The sequence below is a fragment of the Artibeus jamaicensis genome, unplaced genomic scaffold, assembly GCF_021234435.1.
Source record: "Artibeus jamaicensis isolate MK-2021 breed Jamaican fruit bat unplaced genomic scaffold, CSHL_Jam_final contig_264, whole genome shotgun sequence".
In the NCBI taxonomy this organism is placed as follows: domain Eukaryota; kingdom Metazoa; phylum Chordata; class Mammalia; order Chiroptera; family Phyllostomidae; genus Artibeus; species Artibeus jamaicensis.
Genome location: NW_026521576.1, coordinates 3,409,051 through 3,425,639, shown reverse-complemented (window position 1 = coordinate 3,425,639; position 16,589 = coordinate 3,409,051). Strand labels below are relative to the sequence as shown.

General features: G+C 41.9%; 1 protein-coding gene across 2 annotated transcripts; it reads left to right on the top strand.

Moving 5' to 3' along the window:
* The first annotated feature begins 1,741 nt into the window (after window positions 1–1,741).
* On the top strand, window positions 1,742–15,323 carry NFIL3 (nuclear factor, interleukin 3 regulated). 2 transcript variants are annotated; one of them, XM_053662634.1, is made up of 2 exons: window positions 1,742–1,967; window positions 13,468–15,323. In XM_053662634.1, exon 2 carries the CDS (start codon window positions 13,635–13,637, stop codon window positions 15,021–15,023), a length of 1,389 nt encoding a protein of 462 aa, XP_053518609.1. In that variant the 5' UTR covers window positions 1,742–1,967; window positions 13,468–13,634; the 3' UTR covers window positions 15,024–15,323. The 2 variants fall into 2 exon arrangements, with proteins under 2 accessions (XP_053518609.1, XP_037015837.1); XM_037159942.2 differs by lacking the exon at window positions 1,742–1,967 and adding an exon at window positions 2,397–2,656.
* Window positions 15,324–16,589: the final 1,266 nt, after the last annotated feature.

Genomic DNA, 16,589 nt, shown 5'->3' with positions numbered 1-16,589 from the left:
CCCTCCTCCTGGTCCAGGTCCACAGTCAGGCACATGCTGACATCTTCCTGGAAGTCTCCCCAATGGAGTAGTTTCCAATGTGTTAAGTTCTATGCTCCACTTCCTCGTGTTGAAGAACTTGCCTATTTTGTGCATGTTTTAGGATGGATACAGGCGTTACCTCTTGGGTAACAGTTCATGGTATTGTTGAGTGGTTGCCTAATCACCAGGAGGAGCTAAAGAGTTATTTTCTAAGCTGGCATCACAGTTATCTTTAATATTTCACCTCTTTCCAAGGAACATGGAAATTAAAAAAAAACAACAAACCAATGTTGAATATGATACAAGCACAATCTAGAATACCCTGAGTCATGAGAGGAGCTTCCGTTTCAAAATTCAGCATAAAGAACAGTTTCTAGGTTCAGAGAATTCCTCAACTGTCACTCACTGGGGCGACTCCAAGCATGTTACTTACAATTCTTCAATTTTAAGTTGTCCTGTATATGGCCACTTACTATTCATTCTACAATGAAATTTGGAACTCAAACTGCAAAACAATTGGGGGAACAAATTGGGGTAGAGGGATAAGGGTAGCTCTAGATTTCTAGGAACACGCTGCATTTTTAACCCTGAAAACATAACTGACCTACAGATATGGTTGTACTTTCAACTAAGATTTTCAAAAGCTATAATGGGCATTGTGAAGGTTTTGGGGGGAAAAGAAAACTTAGCAAAAATGAAAAAAGTAATATGGACTCTTTTTCTTCAAGGTAGTAAACTCTTTGGGGCAAATGCCTAATAGAGGGAACGGACTCAAAAACCATATACGATGTGCTTCTTGAATTGCTGAACACCTACTTGGGAAGATGTTAAATCCCCTATTGCAAGTTTAAATTTTCAGGCCCTTGCTGGTAGACACTTGGAGGTCAATTGTGAACAAGCATGTACTCTAAATCACAACGTTGCCCTTGAAGGAGCCTTGGAAATGACTTTCCAAAACACCCAAACGAAATTTTGAACGTCACACTTTTGGAGGCTTATAACTGTGTAATATGAGAAAGGAAAAAGGAGACAAATTTTGCGCAGATTTCCTATCAACAATGTACACCATTGACAACCGCTGAAAGTTCACTCTACTCTTCTCTTGAGCATTTTCTTCAAACTTTAAGTGTACTTTTAGCAAGGAGATAAAAGGGGGGAACGACACAGAAGAAATTCAGCCTAGCTCCCACATAGTGCAAGCAGAGCAGGAAGCCCTTCTCCACCTGCCACATTCCCTATCTGGCCAAGTCTGTGCCTCACTATCAGGTATATGGCTCCTTTGCAAAGGCGGCACTGACCCTTCATCAATCCATCGGTAAACGCCACGTGCCGATGCAGTCTTTAGCGCAACCACGTAAGAATCCAACGTGATGCGGCCTTCCCCGTAATTCCTTACGTCTCTTTCGTAGCTCGGGAATTTGGGGAAGAAGAAAACCACAGCCAATTCCAGGCAGAAATAACTCTAACGAGCTACCAGCTCCAAGATAACCGGAAGAGACCCTCTGCGCTGCGTGTCCAGGCGCCGCGGTCGGATACATCCCACCTGCGGACCCTAACCCGCAGCCGCCTACCTCCGCGTGGCTGGGGGCAGAAGGACCTCATTTCCCAGTACTCTTACGCAACGACTTTGCAGCCGTCATGTTCGCCTTAATTGTGCAGAGGCGGTGTTTGTGCGTCGCGCTTTCTCTTCGAAGGAAAAGGGGCCGAGGCAACGTAATCCCTGCCTACGCAGCCCCGGAGGGCTCGGACTGGTCGCCCGGCCCCCTCCCACGCCTGCCCGTTGCGAGGGTTTGCAGTTCGCCAGCGCCCCTCCCCTCCACAAGTCAACCCAGTCGCCCACCTCAAGGAGGAGGGGTCCTGCCGCAGGTGTGCGGGGAAAGGTGGTCGGAGGTCCAAGCTAGGACCGACTCGCCGCAGCCGGAAGCCTGGTACTAGATTCGCAACAGGTAGCCCAGCCGGCTGCGAGCTTGGGGAGACAAAAAGAGCCTCTGGGAGCAAGAGATGGTTGCAAGGGTCGTGGTGGAACCGCGAGGATCCGGAGGGCAAAAGCAGTGGTGGTGGTGGGGGGGGGGGGAGTTGGCGAGGGTGAGGGCCTCGAACTCTTCCCCAGGCTTGCCTATTCCAGGTGGTATCGCCGGCTGTTGCGCAACCCGGGAGCGGGGCGTCGATTTTCTCGGCGCTCCAGTGGTGGCAACCGCCACGGCTGGGGAGGGGCAAGGGCTAGAGGAGGCACCGCCTGGAGGGGAGGGGGAGCCAAAGGGGCGGGGGAGCCAAAGGGGCGGGGGCGTGGCCACAAGAGATCCCGCCCCCACCGGCCACGGCCATTGGTGGCGTGTGGGGGGCGGGTGCGGACGCGGCGATTGGGGCCGCGGTCCCCCCGTCACGGTGGGGCTGGCGGGCGCCGACGTAGCGCGGCGCTCGGAACTGACCTACTAACACACATCTCCCCGCGCGGCCACGGCGCCCGCGGTCTCGGCGCGCCGCCCGCCTCCAGAGCCGCGCCCTCGCCTCCACCTCGGAGCCCAGCCCTGGCCCGGCCCCGGCCCGGGCCCGAGCCCGAACGCCCAGGGCTCCGCTTCTGGCCCCCGTTCTTTCTTCTCACCGCCCGGCTCGCCGACCCGAGAACTGGAACACGGTAAGCGCTCCGCCCACTGCCGGCCCGGCCCAGTACTCGGCTCCCCGCACGCTCTCGGGGCGCGCGGCCGCGGGGCGCGGGCCTGGTTGTTCTCGGGGCGTTCGTTACATAAACTTTTGCTGCCTTGTCTGGAGGGCAGCAAAAGTGGCTGCTTCTATTGCAGTGCTTTCGCGTTAGCACGTAGACCGGGCTGGTTTCAGCTCACTCCCCGCCCCTCTCCCCACCACCCCCCGCCGCTGCAGTTGCATAATGTCTCCTGATTTCGGGAAAATTGATGTTTTGGTAGAGAGAAGCCCCGGAGACTGAGACGAGGCTGAGCCATCTCGAGTGGGAAGGGCAATGCGTTTTCCTTTCTCTTGCCTTCTGCGAGGCTGGAGGCGGAGGAGGGGGGCTGAGTAATGGGAAATAGTCTTGATTTTCTTATTGAGAAAGGGTTGATGGTGTGAACAGTGACCGCACTCGGAGAATGCCTGCGCGGCGTTTGTTTGTGTCCGGTCTGTGTTTGCACAGCCGTTTTCCACCGTGTTTTTCGTCAGCGTGTTGTACCAGTGCTCGGGGAGGTTGTGGGTTTGTCCTTGCATGCATTGCATAATCTGCCCACGGTGAAATATTGGCAAGGATTAAGATTGATCTGGGAATGTGCGCGTACGTGTGCGATGATTTGGTAATTTTAGCGCAGCGTTGAGTATTACATCTATAGTTATTTACATCTATAGTACGTCCCAAATAAAAAGATATATTTTAATACACTCCTTCAGAACATGAAAGGAAGAGTTCCTTGGGTTGAATTCTGATCTCGGATATTAATTAGGGTTCACTCCTAAGGTGTTTCGAGCTGTTATTTTTAAATCTGAAACGAGCCGTGGTGACCTTTACCTCCCTGCGTTCCCAATTTTAATGCATTCCTTACGATTAGCCCCTTTCCTTACTCCTACCTTCCTAATTTGAATGCATTCCTTACTATCAGCTCTTATTGTCGTTGCTTTTTCAGACGCGATATGACAGATCACATAATAGTTTCCTGGAAATGTTGCATTATGTAACTACCGAATTCGCTGGCAGTGAGCATAGGAAGAGGGAGCTAATTACATGATTTTATAATCTTGTTACAAAGAGAAGTAGGACAGTCCTAGCCTTTAAATGTCACTGTAACAGTTTTTTAAAAGGGGTATATTAAACAGAAAAATAGACAACCGAGTAAGCATTGAGTTTGCTCATGCTGCCTAATGCGTGTCTTTTGCCCTAAAAGAAAAAATGTGCCTTCTTCTAAATTTAGTCCTATCACATTTTAACAATTGTGGCCTCCCAGTGCTATTTCTGGTGTTTTCCAGGGCTGTGTGCAAATACAAGTTCAAGGCTATTTGCTGTAGTTGTAACTCCACGTTTTCCGAGACCTTTAATAAGATTATATTTTAGGAAGACATTTCGAGGAGCCTGGTAATTTGCTGGATTCTGACCCTCGTTTATTTTTTCCAAAGGACGCTTTAGGAAAGTGCTTTTACTGAGAAAGCAGGGGATGGCCAAATGTTACCTTCCCGTCTTGGTTTTTGTAAATAAAAGTGAATGAGGTCACAAGTATTTTGTTCATGATTTATGGGAAACAAATACAGGTTTGTAGATTATATTTTTGTCTGGATAACCTAGTTATATTTATGTGAGGATACATGAGTATACTATAATGTACCCAGATTTTATGTTTCTTCATGGGCTCTTATTAGTGTATGTGTTAATATATATATGTATTTGATGGTGTGTATATGTCAGATTTTCCTAAAATAACATTTAAATACTTAAAGTGCACCATCGTGGGGTTTTTTTTTGGGGGGGGAGCGTATTGTAAAGACTCACCATTGGAACAAATTATATTACTCCAAATAATTGCATTCGCTTTCCTAGAAGCTCATACTGCCCCCGGTACCCTAGTAAGTATCAGACCCAACCTACTTTGGAGCTGGGGTTGGCCTTCAGGGGGGCTGCGTAGCGCCACCTTCAGACTGTGACCTTCCAATGAGACCCTCCCTCCTCCAGACATGTAGGGTCTGGGGGTGTAGGGCTGGCTTGTGGGGACCTCGGGTAGGCATTGAGAGGCACCCTGGCGGTGCTTGGAGTGTGGCCGCTTGGAGGCCTGCGCTCTTGAGAGCCCCCTCCTCACATTCCTTTGTTCTGGTGCTGGGGTCCTAGTGGTGCCGAGGCCCTGCTGCGCCGCCCACTTGGCGGGCCTGGGGTGGGGGGTGGTACCAGGGAGGTGCTACAGTGGGGAGTGAGGGACAGTCCCAGGCCGGGAATGCGGGTGTGCTAGGGGCTCATTCAGCCAAGGGAGGGGAGAGGAAAGGAGCAGGAGAGGAAGGGAGGGGAATAAGGAGCGGTGGGAGGCACCCAGGGCAGGCCGAAACACGGGGCAGCTCCGGGGAGGTGCCTGCCTCCTCTCCTGCACAGTGAGCCTCTGAGCACCACAAACACCTTTGTTTCTGGAGGGCTTCATTGTACTTAGTGGAGTGCTCGGGATTGATGAAATGTGAAAAAGACCTGAGAAAACCTCTAAATGCCAACACACCACAGAAATTAGGGTGGGGGCGGGCGCTCCAGCCCTTGATGGTGGAAAGGAGGGACCCAGCTTGATTGGCAAGTCAAGTCAATGTATTTTTTAAACCTTTAGTTTATGCGGTTAAAGGCTAGAGAGAGAGAACTGAATTCCCTGAATTTAAAATAAAACAAAAATCAAAACACCCACACAGATGCCGCGTCCTACAGTTAAGAAGAGTACAGTACTTTCAACCTGGCACAGACACGTCTGAGATTGTGCTTAGGCGCTCATTCGCAGTGAAGTCAGGGCGATATCACAGATGTTCTCTGAAAGTGCACAGCATTGCAGCCTGCCTTGATGGAAAGTTGGTTTCCCCGGGATCATATCCTACACCCTTCCCTTACAGTTTGTCTCTTGAATTTAAGGCCACACTGTGAGTAATGAGAGTACTCCTCTGGTGAAGTGTTAAGAGCTCAGGCTCTGGGCTAGCAAAAGGTAGATCCAGTGACCCCATAGTATGATCTTGGGTGCTGCTCTTATTTCTCTGGGCCTTGGGGTAAACTGAGGGAATAAAACCTGTGAAGCTGGGCAGTTGTGATGAGCTTAGTGAATGCTTCCTGTATTATTGACCAGGAACCAGATTTTGAAAAAGTAAAGATAATCACCTTCATTTTTCTCTGCCTAAATCTCTGTGCATTAATGGTAAGGATTGAAGTTGTATTAAGCCTATAATTAAAGATACTTCTTAAAACATTTTTTTCTCAAACCCCTTTGCCATTATATTAAATAATAACTAAGTTTGAAGGGAATTCTTGATAGGGTTGCAGAACCTCAAACTTCCCAAGCCACTGGGTTAATGTTTTGGGGAACTTAAAGAAACAGAGAGGTACATTGATGGTGGCAGGAATGATGATGTAAAAAGTGTCTATCTGGACTTTTTCCAGTTCCTGTGACCTCTCGGTGATAGTTTTCCTTGGCCCAGATAATCTCTGCACCTAAAATTCTGTGGTCTGAGATCTTGGAGGGAGTGTGTGTAGCCCATAAGGTTGAAATTGCTGATGTTTGACCCCTTTGACTTATACAGAAGAAAGTTTCATTTGGTTAAGCCTATACTTGTGACACAGGGCAGTTCTTCACTAAGAATTGGAGAGGCTAAAAAGGCCTACAATTCATCTTCATCACCCTTGCCTTGCTATTTATTGCTCATTCTTCAGAAATGAGATTAGGAACTAATATTGACTAAACACTTACTCTGCAGGTGCTAGGCATTGTGTTGAGTGTTCTCTTATCAAACCCATTTTCTAGATTGGGAAGTGGAGGCACAGAGAAAGTGATCAGCAGCCTGTAAACAGGATGGGGAAGGGGTCACCCCTCCTGTCTCTCTCCCTTCCCTGAGTGTGAGTACAAGCTCACTGTAATTTTTGAAGCAATTTCCTTTTCTGTGTTAAAGGCTTATCTTTGCAAAGTGCAATTATAACATAATTGTGATGCAACAATCTGCAAGTTCAAACCCCTTTGTTAGAGCCCTTTCCCAGGTTGAGCAATGTGCCTGACTCACCAGCTGAGTGGATATTTCTAGTTGACCTTGCTATGGTCCATAGTCAGTTCTCAGACGTGACTGTGATTGCAGCATATTGTGGAAAAGGTGCGGTCATCTTGCCTAGCCTTTATTTTTACCCAAGCTAAAATCACACATACTTCATTATTTCCATTGTAATCCAGATGGCATCAGTGCTGTTAAGTTGTTTATTTTTAATTTGTATTGAGAACTGAGAGCACACTTGGGATTGAATTCAAATATGACAGAAACAATGTAATTAAAGTTTCCTTTAATATTCATCTCTTGTTTTTGTAAGGTAGGCCTGTATTTCACAGGGTTAACACATTGTTTGATATCCTGTTATTTTTCTACATTATACTTGAGTTGATTTTTATCCAAATCAGACTCATTTGAAAATGTCGAAATACGTTGACCTTTGATCGCAGACATTACATAAGAGTTTTTCAGTTTCAAAATGAATTTATGTTACCACCACTCCCAATTATCTCTCAGATTTCTTTGCAAATAACTTTCCTGTAGTAAAAAAAAAAAAAGAAAGAAAGAAAGAAAAAAAACCCTTTTTCTTGTATGGTTTTAATTAGAGAGCATAAGCTTGTTTTTACGATAAGAAAGTTTAGTGAAGATTTACTACATGCCTTTCATAATAAGTGTGGTTTCATTGGAATCAGAATGATGTTTATGAGCCTTTAAGTTATCGGAACATGGTGTCTTTTATTAATTAACTTTCCAGGGATCTTAGACTGCAATTAAGTAGCCTTCCAATAAACACTAAACATAAACATTTATTAAAAACTGTCCTGTTTGTAAGGGACATGGTAAAGCAAATGACATTTGTAATCATCTCACTGGGAAAGAAAGTAAAATTAAAAAGAAGCAATCAAAAAGTCAAGCTGAGGAGAATTGGAATGATTCTTCATTATAATCACAAACATTCAAGTACTTTCCCTCCCCCCACGCTATACCCACACCATCTTTGCCATCATTACTTCTTGCCTGATTTTGACATTACCTGCCTCAGAATGTCCTATATAGCTATGTTACTTTGTGATTGTTGGTGTCCCTTACGAGTTCAGCTTAGAATTGCTAGACTGATAAATTATTTTTCTGAAAGTTTCAAGAAAAAGACTTAGAGGGGATTGACTGTGGGCGAAAGGGGTGGGCTGGGAAGGGCAAAAGGGAAAATATTGGGACAACTGTAATAGAATTAAAAAAAATTAATTGGTCAATAAAAAAATCCCCATTTAGAAATGACTGCAGATTTTTTAATGCACTGCTATTCCATCCCCTGCCCCCCCCCCCCCCCCGTTCCGCTCATCTGCAGTGAGGGTGGTTTTGTCTTGGTTTCTAAAGCCCCACAGCTGTGTTAGCATCTGTGCGCTGCTCTGCTCAGTCTTCAGAATATTTTCCTTGTGTGCTGGTTTAGAAACACTGGCCTACTAAAAAAAGTCAAGTTATATCGTTTTATTTACTTCAGTTATATCACTGCTATAATAAAATGCAATTTTATCCTTGATTAATTTTAAATCTAATTTTCAAGTAGTCCTTTGTGGAGGATGAGGAGCAAGAAACTTGAAGTGTTTTCATTCATCATAAACTCAATCAGGTTTTGACACATTTATTTATGGATTCACCCAAATAGAAAAAGTAGGTCAATTTGTGGCTATGATAGGCTAGATCTTGGCAAAGTGTGAGAGCATCTGTTTATGTGTATGCTCATATCTCCATCAAACACACGTTTTCTTTCTGGCTTTAGGGTGAAAGTTTGTGTTCCTAGAGACAGAATTATATTATTAATGGGAGGCACTTCCTGGCACTTGAAGAGGCTTAACATAGTTCTCTTAATTTAAAATCCTTTTATTTTTCAGACTGATGAGAAAATCCTTTCTTACAACTTCAGTGTTTTCTTTTTTCATCCCCAACTCCACCCTGATTGTACTGGTGTATTCTTTTCCTACCTTTTCTCTGCTTTTAAATACTGGCTTTCATTTTTATCCATGTAAAGAAATAAAGCATTTAAGTAAAGCATTTTTTTGAAAAAGTCATGTCATGGATTTTACCTTCAGGAAGAAAATGTAGGTTAATAATATACTAGTATTAACAGTGTAAAGAGCTCCATATGTGTTGAATAAATCAATTAAGACTGGATAAGATTGACATTTTTTTTCCACTAAAATGCCAATTATCTCCAAAACAAGCAACTGTCTGCTTACTGGAGAGATGATTTATAGTTTCCCATAAAAGGATTTTCTTAAGTGGTATCTGTATAGTACCTCTCAGGGAATAAACACATTTGAGAGAGTAGAGAAAAAAAATGTGATTTTTCTGTTTAATTGGGCATATGACATAGTATTTCATCTTTTATTGACAGAATTTAAAAATCAAAATACATACAAGAAACAATTTACAATAAGATTCCTTTAATGAGAATTAATAACAAAATTTTTCCATAGTAGGTTTTAATGTCTAAACTATTAGTAAGATTTCAGGTGCTTGAAACACAATGTTTCTTTTTATTGTGTTTTGTAAAGAGTTTGAGTTATCAACCCTTACTTATCTGACAGATGTGCTAGACGCCAGGGAAGATGCAGGTCTGCCGCTCAACTCTAAACATGAATAATGAGGTTACTTCTTGAGGAGAAATTCATTCTAGAATTTATGTTGTAAAGTTTAATTCTTTTAGAGGAATTTTCTAAGCCAAATTTTAGTGTTAATTAAAATGATATTTAGGTCATCTGAGTTAAATAGACTTTAAAACTCCAGGCATAAGAAAGAGAATTCCTGCCTGTAGAAATAGTCCCATGTACTATGAAAAAGGCATTAATTAGTGATAGCACATCCACATTAGATATGGGGGAAAATGCCCATTTAGGAAGTGATGACACCTGCTCTTAAATTTCTCTTTTTATTTGTATTTTTAAGAAGCAGCCAGATTACCTAATGCTGAACACACCAGCATCGTAGAATTGGCATTTAATGACAATTACTCACCAAAAAGGAAGCTTAAGCTGTGACTAATATAGCACAGTGTTAGTGGTGATCTGAATACACGAAGCAGAGATGAAGTGACTGTTAAATTAATCATAAGGAAACACATTGGAATTTGAAATAAAGTCATTTGTTGAACATAAATACTGATGCTTTTAGAACATTGTAACCTGCCTTTGTGTTTGCCTCAATTTGAGTTCATTGCTGAGAAACATTCATAGATAGAGTCTAGGGCCCATCTCTGTCCTAGACTTAGTCTTCGCTGTGTTTTAGTTCCCTACTCCAGCCCCATCTTGAAAAACAGATACATCTTTTGTATTGTTAAAAAGTACAGGTGACAATGTGCATAGTTGTGGATTTTTTTCCCTATATTTACATTAGGATAAATAAGATTGCTAAGAGACTAAAAGTTTAGCCAAGATACAAAAATTTAGCCTATTTTCTCAATTCCAAGGAAACTAAAGAAAAGGTTCAGGTGCTACCTTTGGTGTCTTGAAGAAGCTCTGGCAGCATCTAGCATTGCCTTACTGCCCCCAGGTAACTTAGTAAATGGGTATATATTACTCAGAAATGAGTGTCACACAGAAAAGGAGCTGTGTGTGAATGAGCTGCACTGCAGGGAGACACACCACAGCAGCGCCCTGCAAGTACAGGAGCGGGCAGTTAGAGGAATGGGGTTGGGACCAGACCTGGACTGGAGTCTTTTTTTCTGATACTAAGCTAGCTTTGTGACACTGGACAAGTCTCTTAACTTCTTGGAGCCTTAGTTTTCTCATCTGAAACTGGTTATTGTGAGGGCAGCAAAGTAATCACAGTGCCTGTTGCCTAGTTAGTATTCAGTAAGTGGAACCTGTTATGATTGCTTTTGTTTTTACACCATACCAAGAAAAAAGCAGTGTAGCTACAAACAATGTGATACGTGTACCAGGCCCCCTTGTTGGCATCACTCCTCTTAGACCCCTTGCTTCCCACTGTATTCTCAAGTCTGTCTCCCATCTAAAATTAGTAGTCCCTTGGCTCTTGGAAGTTTGGTTTTTCCCCTCTGCCTGTATGTGACCCCAGGCTGGCTCAGTGCGCGGTAGGTGCTCCATGTGTTGAATAAATCACCTAATGGATAAGAGAAGCTGTCTGTTAATAAGTAAAACATTTCTTAAAGAATTTACAAAATAATATTCAAAAGCAAGTATCAGAATAGTTTTTTGGTTACAAAACTCTCTTATATAAGGCAGATGAGTGACTGTCAGTCAAATGTTGAGCAGCTAATATGTTCAGTTTGTTGTTAGGATACAACTGTATTAACCTGGGCCTTGAAGTACAGCAGGTCCTTCAATAACATTTTATTCCATGTCATTATGTTTTAACATTGATGAAATGCTGTAGAAACTTAGCTCTTGTTTACATCATTGGCCTGTGGTAAAATTGGTTTCATAATCCATTGTTTTACATAAAGTTACAGACCCTATCTTGGACATTAAGTGAGAAATTATCTGTTGGGCATACAAAAAAAAAACAAGTAGGAAGATACACAGTGTATAGAATCAGCAACTCTGTCTCCATTATCTCACACTGCATATCAACTTTTTTCAAAACTGCAAATTTATTTGGTAAATAATGCTATAGAAAATATCCTAAGATAGTATGTGGTGTCAGTGGAGTCACAAGGAAATTAATTTGTGCAGATGAGGGAAGAACCTCAGATTCTAGTACATGTAGTAAAATGCAAATAGAAAGATTAGCTGAAAAGAAATAAGGTTTGCTGCAGGTTTGAATTCATCAACAAACCTGTGGAGATGGTGAAGTGAACATACAGTACTTAGACACTTCACAGAAAGGGGTTAAAAGATTTTAAGGCAAGTTCGGTATATTTGGAAAATGGAAGTAAGATTGTTTTCTCTATTCCTTGGCCAGGACTTCAGAGGGACTATTAACTGAATGGGGCATACAGATCCTTAACAAGAGGAAAGAAACCATTCCATGTAGAGGAAAATGAGCTTTTGTGTCAAAAGACAAAACCTAAGTAGAAATATAAGTAGTGCTATTTTACTAAAGTGGTAACTAGAAAGATTCCCATTCTATACCATCACTGCTTACTGTGGCCAACACCTTGCCTTCATTTCCCATAGAAGTTAGCTTATCAAAAACAAACAAAAACTTGATATTCATCCAAAATTTCACTAACTTGCAACTTACTGGATTTTTTTGCTGGCTCAGTTTGGTGAACAAAAATGTGGCGTTAAACCTTATTCTTTATGATCCTAAAATTATTACATCATTCCCTCTACAACTTCTGGAAGAGACACAAGAGGGTGGCAGGCTCTTCTGGGTAATAAAATTAAACTTAATTTCATTAGTCATTGTAAAACTATGCATAAGAAAAGAGTGGCATTGAACAAAAACATGACATCTTTTCAGTGCGGCAGGATAGATGTGCCACACACAGTGTGAATGATGGTTGTCCCATCACAGATTTTTTATGAAAGTACTACTTTACAGAAAATTAGGTGGAGAAGTCCTGTCTGGAAACACAGATCCAAAAACCATTACAGACAGATTGTTATTGGAACCTAATATATGGGTTTATTATCTCATGGCAAGTCAAATTCAGATTATGAATATTTCATCAGTGGAAGGAGAAGCTAATTGATGGTTCTATTTTGGGGTTCTTATGTTTTGTTTGAAAGTAATTAATAAAGTAGAAAGAAATTCTATCCATAATTACATTCTCTCAGTTTAAAATAATTTTAAGTTTCAAGAATAAGAATCTCACTGTACTTAAAAAAACCTTTGAATAGTCACGGTTTAGTCTACGGCCATACCACCCTGACACGCCCGATCTCGTCTGAATAGTCACGGTTTATTTTACTCCAAAGCTACTGTATAAATGAAATATATTTTACAGAATTTTTAGGACCAAAAAAGGTACTTTAGAGCTTCACTCTTAAGTGAATGTTTGGTCAATCAATTTGAAGGGACCAGAAAAAAGAATGTTTCTAACCTTATAGCACAGAAGCAGCAGAAGAGATGGCTTTATTGAGAAGAGTCCTTCACATTCAGGTGTGCTAAGTCACCTGGTGGGATGAGCTGGACATAAGCCCATCAGGTAGTCCAGGGTGTAAGGGACAGGTTTGTGTCGATATAAGTCAGACTAAAACAACTACCTTGATTATTTGTGTTAATTTTTATTTTAGTTTTAGGGGAGATAAAAATACAGCTTAATTTATATCTTACTACATTTAACTGTAGAATTCGGTTACTGATAATAAAGAAGTTTACTTAGAAAAGTTCCTCTTAAGAGATTAGCATGTTTGCTTCTCAATGACATAAATGTTATCTCAAATTTCTTTTAGAAGCATCACTATGTACAATTACCGTTTTAGAACTTACCAACCAGAGGCTATTTGTCATTCCCTTCCTGTACAGTGCCATACCCATATTCCCTGTCCTGCCCTACCATTTCTCCTCCTGAAACAGCCTCTTTCTGTTTTTCCCCAGGGCAGATGGTGCTGGTTTATCTCTCACTCCTCTGGACCACATATTAATTCCTCTGCCCATAGGTCTCAGTAGGGATTTGCCCTTTGCAACTTCACATTCTTGGTCACTTACTTCATTTTTAAGATCACAAACTCTTTGAAGGAAAACTGTGTCTTGTTCAGACCTGTATATCCTAAATGCTCAGCATAGTTCCTGTATATAATTGGTAAATATTTACCAAATGGATAACTTTCTTTTTATGTGTCTCAGGTTACCTAGAAGACCTGTACTCCTTTCAGTGGAAGCAGCTGGAGAGATTTATCCTAGACAGAACAAAAGGAAGACTATGGATGGATTTTAAAGTTTGAAAGCATTTGAGAATTCTGAGAAGATAGTTTGTTCTCCTGCTCTGCACAGGTAGGTCAAGGCTGTTTCTGATGCAGCTGAGGAAAATGCAGACCATCAAGAAGGAGCAGGCATCTCTTGATCCTGGTAGCAGTGCTGACAAGGCGATGGTGCTGACTTCTGCTTTCACTGAAGTCTCAGAAGACTTGGCAGCAGGAGAAGAACTTCTTCTAAGTGAAGGAAGTGTAGGGAAAAACAAATCTTCAGCATGCCGGAGGAAACGGGAATTCATTCCTGATGAAAAGAAAGACGCCATGTATTGGGAAAAAAGGCGGAAAAATAATGAAGCTGCCAAGAGATCACGAGAGAAGCGTCGACTGAATGACCTGGTTTTAGAGAACAAACTAATTGCACTGGGAGAGGAAAATGCCACTTTAAAAGCTGAACTCCTTTCCTTAAAGTTAAAGTTTGGTTTAATTAGCTCTACAGTATATGCTCAAGAGATCCAGAAACTCAGTAATTCTACAGCAGTATACTTTCAAGACTACCAGACCTCCAAATCCAGTGTGAGTCCCTTTGTGGATGAGCACGAATCCTCAGTGGTGGCTAGCAGCTGCATTTCTGTCATTAAACACTCTCCACAGAGCTCTCTGTCTGATGTGTCAGAAGTCTCCTCGCTAGAACATTCTCAGGAGGGCCCTGCACAGAGTAGCTGCCAGAGCCCTGACAGCAAGTTCCAGGTCATCAAGCAGGAGCCGGTGGAACTGGAGAACTATGCAAGAGAGCCGAGAGATGACCGAGGTGCCTACCGAGCATCTGTATACCAGAACTACGTGGGGAATTCTTTTCCTGGCTACTCACACTCCCCCCCTCTACTCCAGGTCAGCCGGTCCTCCAGTAACTCTCCGAGAACATCGGAAACTGATGATGGTGCAGTTGGAAAGTCATCAGATGGAGAAGATGAGCAGCAGGTTCCCAAGGGCCCAATCCACTCTCCTGTTGAACTTCAGCATGGACACGCCACAGTGGTTAAAGTTCCAGAAGTGAATTCCTCTGCTTTGCCACACAAGCTTCGGATTAAAGCCAGAGCCATGCAGATAAAAGTAGAGGCATTTGATAGTGAATTTGATGCCACACAAAAACTTTCCTTGCCTGCTGATGTGATATCTAAGAGACAATTTGAACTTGAGAAGCATAATTCCCCAAATAGGGTACATTCATCTCTCACTCCTTTTTCAGTGCAAGTGACTAACATCCAAGATTGGTCTCTCAGATCAGAGCACTGGCATCAAAAAGAATTTAATGGCAAAACTCAGAATAGTTTGAAAACTGGAGTTGTTGAAATGAAAGACAATGGCTACAAAGTTTCTGACCCAGAGAATTTGTTTTTGAAGCAGGGGATAGCAAACTTAACTGCAGAGATGGTCTCACTTAAGAGACTTATAGCCACACACCAAATCTCTGCTTCAGACTCTGGGTAAATTACTACTGAACAAGCTCTGGGCATTTAGAGGTGTCATTTGCAATAGATGCGTACATTTTGTATTAGGCTGAACTTTCACTGGACCTGTGATGTCATTTCACTGTAATGTTCACATGTTCTCTGTCAGGTGGCTTTCTGTGCACAAAGTATTATGAAGATTAGATTGTGTTTTCACTCTGCCTTGTGTATAGTCAAATAGTCCATGCAAAGGCTGTATATATTGAACATTATTTTTGTTTTTATGTTATAAAGTGTGTAAGTTACCTGTTTCAATAAAGGATTGGTGACAGACACAGAATTTCTGCTCCACTGCACTTGATTTTAGGGTAAAGAAAAGGCAATTTAGATATTAAGGTATTCTGCATTTTACTTATTGACTGGCGTTTTCACCCCTGAAAAGGGGAAAACTGAAGTGAAAGTTAAGGAAATAATTTGTTTTTCTCCTAATTTGGCCCAGGCTATAAGTTTGAAAACTTTTCAAAGTGGGGAGTGGAGGGGACAGTGAATTTTCTCGCATCTGAGACTGCTTAGCTAATTTACTTCCCATTATCTCTTTTTTTTTTGAAATTACATTTTCTCTATAGCGTTTTTTTAAATAGAAAAATCTGAGTTTGGCATCAGCCTGTCTTTAGTCACCTCTGTTTAAGTATGACACATGACTGTTAATAGTTGAGTAACTGACCCACTTTATTAGTTAGAGGTCTTTTTTTAAAGAGTGGATAAAGACTGAGAATGAAGTCATTTTGAAAATATTACTGTAAATCTTAACAGTTCTAGAGCATAAATTTAGGGAATTAACTTAATGAAATTGCTTTTATTTAGTTTCCAAAATCTCAAAGAATACATCAGTTACCACATTCCAGCGTACATGGTCTGAGTATATATAATGACTTGTGTGTTTATTTTTACGACTTGTTGATGGTACATATAAATAATAGCTCTATTTTGGAACTCTTTATATTACACAAATCCAGAACAAAGCCTCATTCTAACTAAATTGATGATAAAACCATTATGGTAATTTGTCAAGGATCCTCTACCAATCCCTCATATGCTGACAAACACAGACTATATTTCTCTTCAGAGGCATCTGGCTTGTGCGTGTGGTGGAGTGTGTGGGTGCTGTTGGTCAGGCATAGCTTTATTCATAGCTACTCCCTCAGAACTGCTTCTTTCCACACTAACCTCTTTTCTATCCTAGAAGTAGGTGAAGGGACTTGAGATGTCACAGAACACGTGTAGAGTGACTTACCTATAAAAGTCTGATTTTTATGTTAAACTTCCTGCATTTTTATATTTTAAAAAAGTGGTCCTTTGAATTAAATGTAGTGCCAGTTACACACATAGCCATTCACTTTGTCCTTTTGTCCACAATGACCAGTGTTCTCTCTGAAATATCCTAGCTCTTACAGAAATGTGTTGCTGATCTTGGCCTTGGCCTTGGCCTTCTCTCTTCAGTATTTTACTTGTGACTGGGTAGGGCCCAGAGGCAAATCCATCTTACTTGCCGATGTTACAGGAGGGCTAAAGTATTGGATGGCAACCAGAATCCAAAAGCATTTGA